Here is a 15,730-nt window from a genome sequence, read left to right on the forward strand (position 1 = left end):
CAACCGCCCTCGAACGGCGCGCCGCAAGGCAACCAGGGAAGGCAGGGCCAAGGCCCTGAGTACGGGACAGTGCGACGAAAGCGCCAGCTGCCGAGCAGCAGGCGCCGTCGTCACCATGACCCCCCTCAGCGCACGGACACGTCTTATCCTTCAAACAAACAAACAAAGAGGCGCGCGCCTCGAAGTATCCTCCCCGCAGGCGCACTACCCCGACCGACGAGTTGTCACATCCGCCGGGCCCGCGTTCTGACGCGCCTAGTAGGTGCACGACTTCGTCTGGTCACGTCAAGGGGGAAATCGCCGAAACCACCCTTTGGCCAAATCCTTTGACTCGACCAAAGCCTCGGGGGCTACTGTCGGGTACCACAATTAGGGACCCCCTAATCGGGGTACTAAGATCACCCTGAAAAACGCAAACACATGTTAAGCAACTGGGCCCACGGCCTCCTTCCCATCCGAAAGAAAGGAAAGGACTCAAAGAAGCCCAGCAGCCGGCCCATTCGCATCCCCTATACCCTCGAACCCGCGAGACGATCTCCGCCTCGCTCGAGGGTCCCCGTCGAGACCCCTTGACTGCGCCCTGCATCTCCGCCTCGCTCGAGGGCAGCGAACTACCCTCGAGCGGGTATGTCATCTCCACCTCGCTCGAGGGTAACGAACTACCCTCGAGCGGGAAGCTCATCTCCGCCTCGCTCGAGGCCACCCCTCAACATAAAGACAAGCGGCCCCGCCGCTCAACCACTCACCGTACGGGGCAATTAAAGGACAACTACTCCTCCATGATGCCCAGGACGAACGGTGTCAGACCGCCATTCCCACAGTAGCGGTGACAGGAGTCCCATCCATCACCTCCGGTCACTGCTCCGCCATCCCGGACGCTGTGGCGGCACTGTGGAACCTACGACGCGGGACGAGACGCGCCCAGCACAGTCCCTGTTACTACTCCAACTCCGGTTGACCGGACTCCACCTCATCATACGTATGGCCCCATGCCCATCTTCCGCTGAGGAGGAGATCCGGTGTCGCCACGGACCCCTTGAAGAGGGACGCACGTCACCACAGCCGGAGCCCCGGACCCCCTCGAGGGGTCCGAGACTTCCACGTGCCTACCGGACCTCCTAATGTACACACCAGTACTCCGACCAAGGGGTCCGGAACCGCCGGGTGCCCCACCCCCGTTGGTGCACGCAAAACTTTGACCTGCGGGGCTCGCAGAATGCCACCGCTGGAGTACGCCCTACAGCGACAGCCACGCCGTCTGCAGGAACTGGCAGGACACCGGCGCGATCTTCGCAAGACCAAGGATGATATCCAGGACGACTGCGACGCACGCCGCCTTCCCACAGTGTACTTCCTACAGTGTCCGACCACTGTACCCCCGCGATTCAGGGGAAACGACGACTTCCACGCCCCCACTCATGTGCACCGCCCTTCCTTGTAACTATAAAAGGGGGAGGCGGGCTTCCTTTAGACGGGACGCTACGCTACGCTAAAAGGCCTCCCGACGTGATCCATCATCACTTACACTCCGGCTTTCCTATTCGCCACGTTCAACCCCTCTTCTAGCAGAGACTTGGGAGCCTTCCTCCCTCTCTCGCCTCGCTTGTATCCCCTACAACAAGTACTCCGGGTGCAAGATAATACAGTGCCCTCGCACACCCCCTTTGCTGGACGTACAGCCCCGCGGCCGGAACCAGGATAAACCGTGCGTTACTGTGTTGCCTCTTGCATCATCATCTGGGACGAGGAAACACGCAACATTTACTAGTTGGAATCCGGGCCCCAGGGTCGGGACACCGACAGGTACATTAACAGATTTACAGTGTTCCATAGAGAATCGTTTTAGAACACTTTGAAGGTAAGTCTTTTGAAACAAACCAAAAAATCGTTTATTCTGATCTCTATGTATTTCCACTCCCAAAACATAGGAAGGTTCTCCTATATCTTTCATGTCAAATTTAGAAGATAACCAAGCTTTAACTTCCACCAATGTAACTTTATCATTAGAAGCAATAAGAATATCATCAACGTATAAAGACAGTAACACAAAATTACTCCCAATAACTTTAGTATATATGCAATGATCATTTTCCGTCATTGAGAACCCATATGACGTGATAGCATTATCAAAAAGAATATACCATTGGCATGAAGCTTGTTTAAGATCATAAATGGATCTATTTAACTTACAAACTATATTTTCTTTTCCTTTTTCTCCAAAACCTTCCGGCTTTAACATATAAATTTCCTCCTCCAAATGGCCATTAAGAAAAGCAGTTTTGACATCATTTGATCGAGTTCAAGATCATAATAAGTTGTCAAAGCACTAATAATACGAATAGAAGTAAATTTTGCAATAGGAGAAAAAGTTTCCACAAAGTCAACACCTTTTCTTTGTGTGAAGCCTTTAGCAACAAGCCTAGTCTTATATTTTTCTACTTGACCAGTTGCAATAAGTTTTCTTTTGAAAATCCATTTACAACCTATGGGTTTGCGGTTGTTTGGTAAATAAACAAGTTTCCAAACATTATTCTTCCTCATTGAGTTTTATTCTTCCCGCATTGCTTCAACCCATAGTTTTGATTGAGCACAATTAGTGGCTTCTTTATAGGTCTTTGGATCTTCCTCTAAATCTGAAATTTTAGAGTGCACTTCCCCCAGAAATACATAATAATCATCTAAATATGATAAAGCATGTGTATTCCTCCCACTTCTCCTAACTGTATTAGTGTTGGGAGTTCGGTCTGTGTTAATTTCTAGAGTAAAAACTTCCTCATTATGTGAGTTAATTTCAGATGAATCCATTTGCAATTCATTAGGTTTTGCCAATAATTCCACCCTTGCCCGCTTAGCATGGCGAGACGTGTGTTGATTTAGAAAAACTGCATCTCTACTTTCCACCAGTTTATCATTCTCAGAATGATAAAATCGATACCCTTTAGATGTTGAAGAATAACCAATGAAAATTCCTGGTGTACTTTTAAACTGCAATTTAGTGCGATATGGATTTGGCACTCTAATTTGAGCATTGCAGCCCCAAACAGCTAAATGACAAAGTAAGGGTTTTCTTCTAGTCCACAACTCATAAGGAGTGACTGTGACAACTTTAGATGGTGAATGATTCAATAAATAAACAGCAATATGTAGAGCTTCACCCCAAAAAGACAAAGGTAAATTAGAATAAGCCATCATGGATCTAACCATATCCATAAGTGTTCTATTCCTCCGCTCAGCCACACTATTTTGCTGCGGAGTGTATGGCATAGTATAATGATGAATAATTCCATGCTCCTTACAAAAATCATTTAATATTTTTGAAGTGTATTCTCCCCCACGATCAGTTCTTAAAACTTTAATAGTTTTATTCAACTGATTTTCCACTTCAGTTTTAAATATCTTAAATGCATCAAAGCCTTCCGACTTGTGTTTAAGAACATAGACATAATCGTATCTAGAATAATCATCAATGAATGTGATAAAATAAACATTTTGACCTTTAGTGGGAGTTGACATCTCACCACAAACATCAGAATGAATAATATCAAGACGCTCTATAGATCTTTCTGCCTTTGGAAAAGGCGCATGAGTCATTTTACCCATTATACATGCCTCACATGTACCAAAATCCTCCCACTTAAAATTTAGAATTCCAGAATTAATAAGCCTCTTAATTCTATTTTTAGATATATGACCAAGTCGTAAATGCCATAAATAAGATTCCGAGCATGTGTTCGTATCATTAGAATTCCTCACTTTAGAGTTATCTTCACCAACTAAGCAATCAATAGTATCATCTTCCAATATATCATCAAAAAAATAAAGGCCATCATTACGTACACCAGTATGCACTAATTTTCCATTGAGTAATATTTTAACCATTCCCTTTCCAAATAGTATATCATAACCAATAGATTCCAACTGAGAGACAGATATTAAATTCCTTCTCATGCTGGGTGAATATAATGTATCCTTCAACAATATTTTTCCTCCAGCAGGGAGTTTGAGTATATAATTTTCAATTCTAAGTATATCAGCTTTAGCATTAGTGCCTAAGTAGACATATCTATTTCCTCTTGGAATTGTTTGCATGGAAGTAAATGATTTATTATGTCTAACAATATGTGATGTAGAACCATAATCGACAACCCAACTATATGGAAAAGTGGTAGTAAATAAAGATTCAGTGCATACGAAAATGTGATGCATACCTTCCCCCGAAGGGTTGCCTTTAGGATCATCTTGATTATTGTCCTGCTTCTTTTTATCATTAAATTTCTTCTTCTTTCTGTAGTCAGCTCTGAAATGCCCATACATGCCACAGTTGTGACAAGTGAAGTTCTTCTTGTTCTTGTCACTCCCTTGAGACGAGTCATAATTTCCATGGTCATCACAGCCGTGTTTCTTATTAAGCTTGTCTCTCAGATCCCCTTTAGGCTTCCTCTTTTGCCAGTTCTTTTTGTTTCCATTATATCTTTCCCCTCCAAGATGCAACTCAGAATTGTTTGACTTTCTTTCCTTTCCCTGGGAGAGTTTTCTGTCGTATTCCATAAGCAGGTGATGCCTCAAATTGTGCATATTAAGTGTGCGCTCAGAATGACAAAAAGACATCTTGAATGGTTCCCATGAATATGGCAAAGAGTTCAATACTACCATAACCTGCACTTCTTCTTGAAAAGGATAACCAGCAACCTTTAATTCTTCCGCCAAAACACTCAGTTTATTAATATGCTCATTAACAGAAGCACCTTCATTCATCTTAGTAGAGAGAAAACGATTAACAAGACTGAGCACTTTTACCAGAGACACATCACCAAAATCCTTTTCCAGTTTGCCCATGATTTTCCTGGCAATTTGTTCACCTTCATACTCAGCTGCTAAAGAATCAGTCATAGAACCCAACATAAATATACGAGAGCTTTTATTATCCTTAGCCCATGCTTCATATTCCATCAAATAGCTTCCTTTTTCCTCATTACTGGCATCATTATTTGGCTCTTCCGGTTCAGGAACATCAATGACATAATCAATATTTTCAGCGGTAAGCAAATATATGATCTTCAGTTTCCAAATCGTGAAATTAGATCCATCTAACTTGCAGGTTATAGCTCAGAAAAAACACTATTCGATGCCATTGAAAGTAACGTAGGTGTTACCAAATAGAATATAACGATGATGTGCAGATTAATTCCAAAATACCTTCCTCGATCTACGTTCTGGCTGACGATGATGAGCAGCCAGCGACGTACAGGATCACAAGCACAAGACTCCAATCTTGGCCTTCTCTCTCTTGCTTGATGTGTAGCTTTGATGGAGACACACGTACTGTTGCCTTTAGGTTTCTTGATTAGCGCAGCCGTAGCAACAATGAGTGTCTCCGCGCTAGGCCCCTTGTATGATGCACGCAAGCACAGCAGATGCACACACCGTGCGGGGGGATCTCCGCGCCGGCGGCAACACAACTTCCTCGATCTTAACACGTGAGGGCAAAACGATCGAGTTTCGGCGAGGGGTGTCCAGTGCGAAAGGCGCAGCAAGACACCACGACCAATACAGCGGCGGCGGCAGAGTTTTTTCTCTAGGATTTCTCAAGTGGAATTGGATCGGTCTGGTCTCTTGATACCAATGTAGGAAATTATAGGCTATTCGGTCTACCCTCTATTCTTCTGCTTTTTCCGTGGTGCCGCTCACAATACATAATGAGGCTAGAGGGTAGGGACCTCTTTATAGACTCCACTTTCAGGTGTTACATATATATACATATATTGCGCCTGTGTTCCAGAAAAACCGTGTGACTCCTGAATCATGTCACCAACCACGATCAGACATGCCAGTTTTACGAGTCCAAAATATAATAGTCCCAAGCACACATGTGTGAATCATGTGCCATGATCAATTGTATATATGAGATCAATTCCAAACTGATCATGTGGGCTAACAGCCTGCAGAGCCGATCCTGCAAACAAACCCAACATTTTCCATCGTATTGTACCCGGGTCAAACATGTACGTACATAATAAATATTCCAGTAGAGTCGATCTCAATTAATTCCTCTACTGTGTTCCAGCACAAATATCCTCGGCACCTCGAGTATAAATTCCACGAGTTAAATTCCACATCAATAATTCCTCATCACACGCATCAATAAATAATTCCACATTGAGGTAAATAATAACTATAATATAAATAAAATAAATGTTGAAAGCCACATATAAGAAAATACAACAATCCTCCCCTTCGTCGATCACTCTAGCTAGATTCCACTCCCACCGTACCCGCGCCTCCCACTCCCACTCCTCTTAATTTGACGCTGGTGCGGCGCGGCGCGCGCATGCCCTCGCCGTTAACTCGCGAGGTGGCAATCGAGTCTCGCGCGCGGCGCGGCGCGGCACCCGTTTCCCGTGCCGTCGTGATCGGCGTCACCCTCGCCCACCAACCGGGCCGCGGCAGACCCCAGTTTTCAACCGAGGAGACGGAGATGGCCAGATGGGAATGAATCTTTGGTCTCGGGTCATATTAATTATTACCTGCCACGGCGGCGACGACTCCAAGCCTACCGGCGCGAGGCCAATAAATCCGTCAGGCGCCGCCCCTGGGTCACGCTTGGAAGCCTGGCTCCTCGCATATCGTTGGCTCGTTGCAGCGGCAATGCAATGCCAGGCGGCGACGATTCTTCGAAGGGGAGGTTTCTGAGTTCTGACCGACAGGTTCAAGCAGCGCTTCGGGCATTTTCAGATGCTGCTGCTGACATGCCGAGTGCGACGAGCTGCTGTTCCGTGCAGATGAGGTTGCTAGTGCTAGATGGGCCAACATGTATGGGAACACACAAGTTGGCCCAGAGAGTTTTTTTATAGCTTTTACGTCGGTCAAGATCTCAGCTATGCAGTGGAGGCCCATTATACGGGACAGAAAGCAATGCACCACACACACAAACGTTTGCCTCAAATCGGGCACGGATGAACATGCAAATTACCTGGAGATCTGCTGCGTCAGCTAAAGAGGACCTGGAGGACTATTCGAAGCGGACTCAGATTCAGTGCCGTAGTTTCACTAAGGCACAACGTGCCTTGCCTTCCCATATCTGCCGTCCAACTTTAATCCAAGGAATCTGGTGATCTCCAGGCAAAACAATAGAAGCAGCAGGCGGGAGGGCTCTCTAGCCGGACGCGGGATGCGTTTTGGCGCGCGTCCGCAGTCTTTACGCGCCGCCGCGGGAGGCTTCCCGCGCGCCGCCGGTTCCGCAGCTCCGCCCAGCCCCCTGCGCCTGGCCTCGTCCCTCGCCGGAGGTAGGGGAGGAGCCCCCTGCGCCTCACCTTGACTCGCCGGAGGTGGGGGAGGAGCCCCGTGCCTCGCCGCCCCAACCCTCCACTCGGGACGCGCCGGTGCTGCTCCTCCCAGCCCCCTGCGCCGTGCCTCGCCGGAGGTGGGGAAGGCCCTGCCTAGCCCCTCGCCGCCCCAACCCTCCACGAGGGCCGCGCCCGCGCCGGCGCTGGTCCGCCCCAGCCCTGTGCACCTCGCCTTGCTGGAGCCTGAGCTGTAGCCGCCGGCCGCATCTTACTCGCTCGAGCCCTCAGGTGTGTATTGGTAATGTAGTTGTTTTTCTTTTGTATATGTCGTGTATTCCAATAATTATTGTGTTCTGGTGTGATCTGAATATTCATATAGATTGATATTTGGGTTACAGAGCTAGTTGCTGGTTGAGTTAAGGGGGATATGGCAGAATTTAACAAGGGGACACCTCAAGTTGGTTTGAGGTTCAAAACTCCAGATGAGGCTTGGCAGTTTTGGGTGACATACGGGGGTTATACAGGCTTTGATGTGAGGAAACGATACTCAAATGTCAGTAGCTTTGATGGTAAAGTGACTTCATGCAGATACGTTTGTTCCAATGAGGGTCACCGAAGAAAAGGGCAAACTGACCATGTGACCAAGTGTTTTAGAGCTGAAACAAGAACTGGTTGCAAATCACGGATGACTCTCACATTGGATCGTGGTGCGGGGAACTATGAAGTTACTGATGTTGTACTTGAACACAATCACATACTTCACTTGCCAGAAACCCGCCACTTGATGGCATCACAAAGGAAAATTTCAGAAATGCAAGCTTTTGACATTGAAACTGCTGATGATTCTGGGATTAGACCAAAAGCGGCACATGAGTTGGCTTGTCGTCAAGTTGGTGGGCCGTTGAACCTTACGTACACTTGTCGTGACCGGAAAAATTATTTGCAAAGCAAACGACAAAGGGAGTTGGCTTTTGGACAAGCTGGCAGTATGCTGAAATATTTTCATGAAAAAATTTCAGAGAACCCATCATTCCAATATGCTTTGCAAGTGGATTGTGAGGAGCGAATAACTAACATTTTCTGGGCTGATGCAAAAATGATCATAGACTATGCACATTTTGGTGATGTTGTCACGTTTGACACTACTTTTGGCACAAATAAAGAATACAGGCCATTTGGTGTCTTTCTTGGGATGAATCAGTTTCGAGAAACCACTATTTTTGGTGCAGTAATTCTCTTTGATGAAACTGAAGACTCATTTACATGGCTCTTTGAGACCTTTCTAGCTGCACATAATGGGAGGCAACCTAGAACTATTTTTACAGATCAAGATGCAGCAATGGGAAAAGCTATACCCAAAGTGTTCACAGAATCATATCATGGACTGTGCACCTTTCACATCATGCAAAATGCTGTCAAGCATTTATGTTCAGTGAAGGGCCAAGGGAATGATGAGGGTGAAGAGGGTGAAGACAGAGATGAAGACGAAGATGAAGAATCTCATATTCTCTCTGATTTTAGTGCTTGTATGTATGGTTATGAGGATAAGACAAAATTTGAAGAAACATTTGACATTTTGAGATCTAAAGTGCATAAGCAAATCTGGCTAGATAGTATCTACAAGGTGAAAGAAAAATGGGCTGAATGCTATATGAGAGATGTCTTTAGTTTGGGAGTCAGAAGTACACAACTAAGTGAGAGTTTCAACAATTCATTGAAGAACCATTTGAAATCAGATTTTGATATTGTCCGATTTTTGAAGCATTTTGAGAGGACAGTTGAAGATGCGAGGGCTAGAGAACTAGAGGCTGAATTTGAGGCAAGGAAGAAGATACCGAGAAGGCAAATGTGCACACCTATGTTAGTTCAAGCAAGCACAGCTTACACTCCAGCTATTTTTGAAGCTTTCCAGTGTGAGTACGAGAGATCCATGGCTGCATTTGCTAGAGTGTTGAATGGAGATAACAAATATGTTGTTGCTGTTGGTAACTTAAGTGGTGAATTAAGTTTTGAAGATGAGCGCATAGTGACAGCTGATCCTTTGAACCAAACAATTTATTGTAGTTGTCAAATGTTTGATAGGACAGGAATATTATGTGCTCATGGGCTAAAAGTTCTTGATTTGATGAATATAAAGTTATTGCCCACACATTATGTCTTAAAGAGATGGACTAGAGAAGCACGCACTGGAAGTATACAAGATAGCCAAGGAAGGAATGTGGTGGAAAATCCAAAGTTGGAGGCTCAACTTAGGCTCAGGTTTTTATCTCATAAATTTGTCAACATGGCATCTAAAGCAGCCAGCTGTCCAGAAACTTGTTTGATGATAGACAATGCACTTGATCACCTTGGTCCACAAGTAGAGGATAAACTCAATGCATCAACCGGTGCTGTGAATGAAAAACCATGTAATGACCAAGAAAATACTGACCCAAATATGCAAGGAAAAGATGACTTGTTTAGCGCTGCGCAACTTAAGAAAAAAGAGGTTCAGCCAAAAGGCTCCAAGAGAAAGAAAAGTTGGATTGACAAGTTACGCAAAGGGAAGCGCAAGGCGACTAAATCCGCTGTGCCATCCAAAAAGGGAGCAAAGGTATTCTGCAATCTTGACATTTCAATATGGATGTTGTCATTCACTTTCAACTAATTTTGTTGTATTTTTCGGCAGCAACAAAAGAAAAAAGATGGCGCACACCCACATGTACAAGCGGAGGATGATAGCAGCAACAAAGAAACAAATTTCGGCATGCATGAGTACAGTGCCATTGGTACTTTTACCAGGCTCCTAACATCTGCAGCTTGTGATGAAGGCAATATTTACGATGAAGATCTCTTCTAGATTTGCAAGTTGGTTGGATAGTATTTTGCATAGAGCTAACTATAGTATTTTTTGCGTGGCCCAGTAGTAGCACTTGTTTGAATGTAGAAGTATGCCACAATGCCAAACAAATTCGTTTTTGCACTGCCGGCACATGTGACATTCTGAATGTTCAGACTTGTGCTAACTACAGGCTGATGATTGATTATTACCATGCCAGGCAAGGCCTAAATGGCACAATTGTAACTATTTGAATGCCATTATTATATTGATTAAGAAACTTGGAAATCTAATTTCTAGAAAATTTGTCATATAAGATATTTGGATATTTTTTAGTATGGTTGCCTCCTACTTGTCTGTGCTGTGAGAGGCTGAATAAAAATCTACTTGGAAATCTAATTTCGAGAAAATTTGTCATATAAGATATTTGGATATTTTTTAGTATGGTTGCCTCCTACTTGTCTGTGCTGTGAGAGGCTGAATAAAAATCGTCCTGCTGCTGGACTTTGAAGAGTGAAGGAGGTAAGGCGCGTTGTGCCTTAGTGGAGCTAAGGCACTGAAGCTGAGTCCATTCGAAGCTGCAGACCTCCTTCAGCTATGCGTTTTTCATTCATTTGTTTTTCTCCTGTATACAGAGAACTCGACAGAACGTTTGGTGGCCTGGCGTACTAGGAAGCGCCACGTCATCCAGTTGGGCACTAAAAAAATTAGCGGTAGCGGTGGGGTGTACACTCTGAAGATCCAACAGCGATTTGAAGCCAATCGAAATCAGAGAAGAGAAGCAGTGGTGGTGACCCCACGTAACCGCAACACACAGTGCTATACGCCCGCTTTGAGCCGGCGATTTGTGCGGGAGTGTCTGTATGTCACTTGAGTGAAAGAAGAGCTCTCCTCACTTGATTTTTTGGACTGTTAGATCAAAATCCAACGATTCTCCTTCATCTTCTACCTCCAGTCATCTTCTTCCCGCCGCCGTCTGGCGCTGCCGTCGCCCCGCCCCGGCACTGGCCCAACCGCCGACCTCCATCGCCCGGGCCGGCGACGCCACCGCCGCCGGCCTTGCCGCCCCCGCGCCCGCCGCCGGCCTTGCCGTCCCCGTGCCCGCCACCACCGCCGGGCCGGCCTGCTGCCGTCAGCCCTCCTTCTAAGGCCGCGGTGAGCAGCCCCCCCCAGCAACCCCAAACCCTAGCCCGAACCCTAACTTTGTCGGAACCTCGCCGGAGTTGGAGAAGAAAGAGAGGATTTGGTGAAGAAAAAATCTGAGTGAGGAGATGGCTCAAATCACTCAAGTGAGTGATAGCTTTCCCCATCGTTCGTCTCATTCTCTGTCTCTTCGATTCTCTTTCCACCAGCGAGAATCACCAGCACGAATTTTTTTCCGACGTGTTACGCTCTCAGCCTGCCTAATTGGCATTACTATACTTGCTCCTAAACTAATCCCGGTGCAAATTTTATGTTTCATACGCATTAAATACAGTGACACATCAGCATTTGTGATGACATGGCAAAATAATTATGAAGAAAAAGAGAAAAAAAGTTTCATTAAGATGAAACTATATATACACGGTTTCCAAGACTATAAAACATGTTGAAACTTACATCGAGGATTATAGAGTTTCATTTCAAGCAATTACATCCAATCACAGGCCTTACAGTTAAATGTGTGGCTAGTCTATGAAATCGTAAAATGAAATTTTGCATTACATGACCTTATTTCATTCGCGAACTTAAATGTACTTAGATCGCATGACACTATGGAATCGTGCAATGAAACCCTGCACTGTTCCTTATCAGTTATCACACTTCATACCGACACCCAAGACGACGGTGTCACAGTAAGCAACTAAGCATGCAGAGCATCCCCAACACATGCTGGTAACTACTAATATGATACAGACACCAGCAGCAGCTTGGCACACCGACCCCCCACACACGAACCCGACGGCAGTCACCACGGCATCACGTCGCGGCGCAAGCCGGCAGCTCGCCGGCGGCGGTCATAGGTCATCAGTACTCGGCGTAGAAGGCCTTCTCGAAGGTCTGCAGGTACTCGGGCTCGAGCGCGAAGAGCACGTTGATGGGGTCGTCCTTGTCGGGGCCCTGCGTCACGTACGCGGTGCCGCTGCCGAACATCTGCGCCGGCGCGACGAGCCCCGGGCGTCCCCACCCGAAGTCGGCGTCGTAGATGGGCATCCCCAACCAGCTTACCACCCACAGGTCCGACTCCGGCATGAGCTGCCCGCGCGCCGCCTGGCTGCCCTTGTCCGACTCGAGCTCCAGGTAGTCCACCACGGAGCGCACGAAGGCGTCGTCCACGCGCGACACGGCACGCTTGATCCGCTCCGCCACGAACCCCAGCGGGCGCGACAGCACGTCCCCCACCGTCGCGGTCACCAGGTCCCGCACGATCGCATTCCCGAAGTAGGCCGCGGGGAGCGGCGGGCGGAGGCGCTGCCGGACGTTGGCCGGCACGCGGAGCCGCGTCTCGGCGCCGGCGGGGAGGCCCCTGGCGACGCACATGGCGCGCCACAGGTGCGCGGTCACGGCGCAGTAGGTGGACGCCCCCGCCGCGCACTGCGACCGGATGCCCGCCAGGAGCTTGGGCCCGACGGCGTAGGTGCGAGTCACGAAGGGCCGCGGCGCGCCGTTGAGGTAGCACGGGGAGTAGACCGGGTGCTCGAAGGGGACGCGCGGCGGGGAGCGCGCCCGGAGGAGGGTCCGGTCGTGGAACGGCGCCGGCGCCGGCGGGGACTCCCCGCGCGCCAGCGCCGTCCACGCCCGGATGAACTGGAACGCGCCGGCGCCATCCATGGTCACGTGGTGCATGCCCGTGCCCACCGTGACGCCGCCGCACTTGAGGAAGGTGACCTGCAAAGAGAATTTCCACGTCGCCACACCAAGGTTTACATTACATTCTGACGGACTGGTGTTCTAACTTACCACCAGTAATCTAGTATAGCTCAAATCGATTAGTCCAAAAGCAGCAGCATATCAAAAACAGAATCATCAACAGATCTCAAATTGCTCAATCTACTATAGTATTCACCATTCACATCAGTGGTTCGTCCCAAGCAGTAAAGCTGGCTAATTCTTTTTTTTTTAATTTTTTTGGAAAAGAAGCTGGCTAATTCTTCCGAGCAGCGAATTAGGCTATTTGAGTTGCAAGTTACAGCTGCCGAGCAAGTAGTGTCTCTCAACTTTTACCTAAAATAAAAAAGGTTCCCATTCCACGCAAAAAGCACGCTGTAATCACACACGCTGTTATCCTAAAAGCACAAGGCAATCCAGAGTCTAGACAGCGACGGAGCACTAGGAAAATGAAGCATAACGGTTGGGCGATAACGTCCGCCATCCAGAGCGTCCAAATCCAAGCTTTGGGTCGCAGCATGACAGCACTGCCGCTAGGTCCAATTTGCAAACATTTTCTTCTCTCCCTTCCGAAAAAAAAAAGAGCCAAGATCATGCCGTGACAAGCAGTAACAAGCCACCTCGTCTGCACCGATAGCGTCGCCGTCGCAATCGGCCACGCGTTACGGCTGTGTGTGTGTGTTACGACCGTGATTAGAAGTTCGCCCTTTTCTACCCGGCTCTGATCCAGTAACCGTCGCCTCTGGCGTGCCAAGATCTTTTCGGGATGGGCAAGGCGGATAAGCGATAACCGATAAGAACGGCGGGCACCACGTGTCGGCTCGGGCAAGAAAGAATCAAGATTAGTGAGCAGGAGGGAGGCATTCCGGGCAAAACCTGGCCATCGCAGCGCGCCGCGACCTGATTTGATGGCAGATCTTACCCTATCGCCGGGCGGGATAGGGGAGGCATCTCTCTCGCAGCTTTCGCTTACCATTTGCACGGAGCTGCTTTCGGTGGCCGCCAGGAATCTTGGCCGCGAAAATATCTCGCACGGCGCAGGACGGACGAGGAGGACGGCGACGCGGGCGGGAGAGCGCGTGGATGCCCCGCCGGCGGCGCTCGGACCGTCGTCCAGCGTGCCAACCGGCTGGTGTACCAGCGTGCGTGTACTGTGAGTGACGCTTGGGTGGTTAGTGGTTACCGCGGCCGGTGATCAGTGAGTGAAGAGTGCCCTGGAACGACTTCCTTTGTGCAAAGGAGAACGACTTGCTTTTCTGGCGGACACCCGCCACACTTTTTTTTTCGCGACCGCACACCCGCCACAGGACCCAGCCGAAGTACTGAAAAAGCTGGATGCCTGGATTGAACGAACGCGCCTACTAGGTCAGGCCGGCTGCAGCCAGCTGCGGTTTTGGGTTTTGCGAGAGAAACCTGCGTGCAAGCTACTGCCGGCCCTCGGTCCGTCCGCCAGGCAGCCGGAACTGGAGCAGTACTATGACAGCTCGTCGCCTCGCCAGACCCAGGCGATGGAGCTGTCGCCGGAGCCCGGAAGCATCCGCCGCCGCGGCGGGCCCCCTGAAACGTGGACGCTAGATTTCTTTCTTTCTTTCTTTATTTCTTTTTCTTTTATAGCAGCTGCAGGTCGTGTCGCGACAGCGCGCACCGGCCGGCGCCGCCCGGCCGCCTAGCGGGACGCGCTCGCGCGTCGTCGGCTTCGGCCGCGCCCGCCGACGCACCGGGCGGCGCCATCGATGCGGTTCCGTTCCCGGCGAAACCAAACCTACGCCCCCTGCGGATTTCGGTTGCGCCACCATCTTGCCGTGACCGGCGCGAGCGAGTGCGGTGCAGGTGCAGCGCCGTGGCATGTCCGCCACGCTCACTTTCAATCAGTTGCCAGGCGTCAGAGAGAGCACTGTGGATTTGGTTTCTTTTTTGTTTTACTTCTTTGACCTGGGCCCAAGAGCGTGGTGCGTGGCGGCGTCTGATGCCGCCGCTGCCACGCCGGGCCCCTACGGATGGGGCCCACGCGGCAGCAACCGATCCCAGCAAGCCAAGCCAAAGCCAAGCGAAGCAGAGCAGGGGCGGCGCACCTGGACCATGGCGAGCACGCAGGGTGGCTCGCCGGACTCGGCGAAGGGCACGAGGAGGCGGCGCGCCTCGGGGGACGGCTCGAAGTCCCGGAACACCTCGTCGCCGGCGAAGTCGGCGCGCGCGACGGCGAAGAGCGCGCCCTCGCCCGTGCAGTCGATCTCGACCCGCCCGCCGGGGCCCGACGCCAGCCGCCCCGCCAGCGGGTAGAAGGGCACCAGCGCCCGGGCCAGCGCGTCCCGCAGCCGCGCCGGGTCGAAGAAAGGGGCCCCGCCGCCCACGCCCTCGCCGTCGCCGTTGCCGTCGCCGGCGGGCTTGGGCCTGGGGTAGTAGTAGACGAGCGGCGTGTGGGTCTTGGGCACCGCCAGGTCGAGGTTGGACAGCCACAGCGCGTGCCGCGGCGTCGCCTCGCTCGGCGGCACCAGCGTCGTCTCCACCACCTCCACCTTCATCCTCGCTCGGCTGCCGGCTGCTGGCTGCTGCTGCTTTCGTTTCGGTTCGGACGCGGCGGATGGGTCTCTGAGGTGAGCCTGTCTCTCTCCTGTGTGCGACTGACTGCTGTCTGAGCGGCGAGGGACGGAGAGAGCGGGGAGGGTTTATAAATAGCGGAGAAGAGAGAGTGTTTAGGGATGCGATCAATACCGTGCGGTGTTGATCCATCCGATAATCCAGCGGCTGCGGCTGATCGCCG

The 15,730-nt window shown here is 49.8% G+C and overlaps 2 protein-coding genes across 2 annotated transcripts; one reads left to right on the top strand and one right to left on the bottom strand.

The window, feature by feature from the left end:
* The first annotated feature begins 7,651 nt into the window (after positions 1 to 7,651).
* On the top strand, positions 7,652 to 10,288 carry LOC120695677 (protein FAR1-RELATED SEQUENCE 5-like). Its single transcript, XM_039978900.1, has 2 exons — positions 7,652 to 9,876; positions 9,952 to 10,288. Exons 1-2 carry the CDS (start codon positions 7,711 to 7,713, stop codon positions 10,120 to 10,122), a joined length of 2,337 nt encoding a protein of 778 aa, XP_039834834.1. The 5' UTR covers positions 7,652 to 7,710; the 3' UTR covers positions 10,123 to 10,288.
* Positions 10,289 to 11,674: 1,386 nt separating this feature from the next.
* Positions 11,675 to 15,626, bottom strand: LOC120695678 (putrescine hydroxycinnamoyltransferase 1-like). The gene is made up of 2 exons (XM_039978901.1): positions 15,042 to 15,626; positions 11,675 to 12,969 (listed from the first exon to the last, which is right to left on the bottom strand). The coding sequence occupies exons 1-2, from the start codon at positions 15,489 to 15,491 to the stop codon at positions 12,109 to 12,111; spliced, it is 1,311 nt and encodes a 436-aa protein (XP_039834835.1). The 5' UTR covers positions 15,492 to 15,626; the 3' UTR covers positions 11,675 to 12,108.
* Positions 15,627 to 15,730: the final 104 nt, after the last annotated feature.

Source organism: Panicum virgatum, chromosome 2K, assembly GCF_016808335.1.
Source record: "Panicum virgatum strain AP13 chromosome 2K, P.virgatum_v5, whole genome shotgun sequence".
Lineage (NCBI taxonomy): Eukaryota > Viridiplantae > Streptophyta > Magnoliopsida > Poales > Poaceae > Panicum > Panicum virgatum.

What these genes read in the sequence shown, in the direction of transcription:
- LOC120695678 (XM_039978901.1), bottom strand. Translation starts at nt 15,491, where the DNA reads ATGAAGGTGGAGGTGGTGGAGACGACGCTGGTGCCGCCGAGCGAGGCG. An exon ending in GCGTGCTCGCCATGGTCCAG is followed by an intron (nt 12,970 to 15,041) that starts GTGCGCCGCCCC and finishes TTCTCTTTGCAG; the next exon opens with GTCACCTTCCTCAAGTGCGG.
- LOC120695677 (XM_039978900.1), top strand. Translation starts at nt 7,711, where the DNA reads ATGGCAGAATTTAACAAGGGGACACCTCAAGTTGGTTTGAGGTTCAAA. An exon ending in CATCCAAAAAGGGAGCAAAG is followed by an intron (nt 9,877 to 9,951) that starts GTATTCTGCAAT and finishes ATTTTTCGGCAG; the next exon opens with CAACAAAAGAAAAAAGATGG.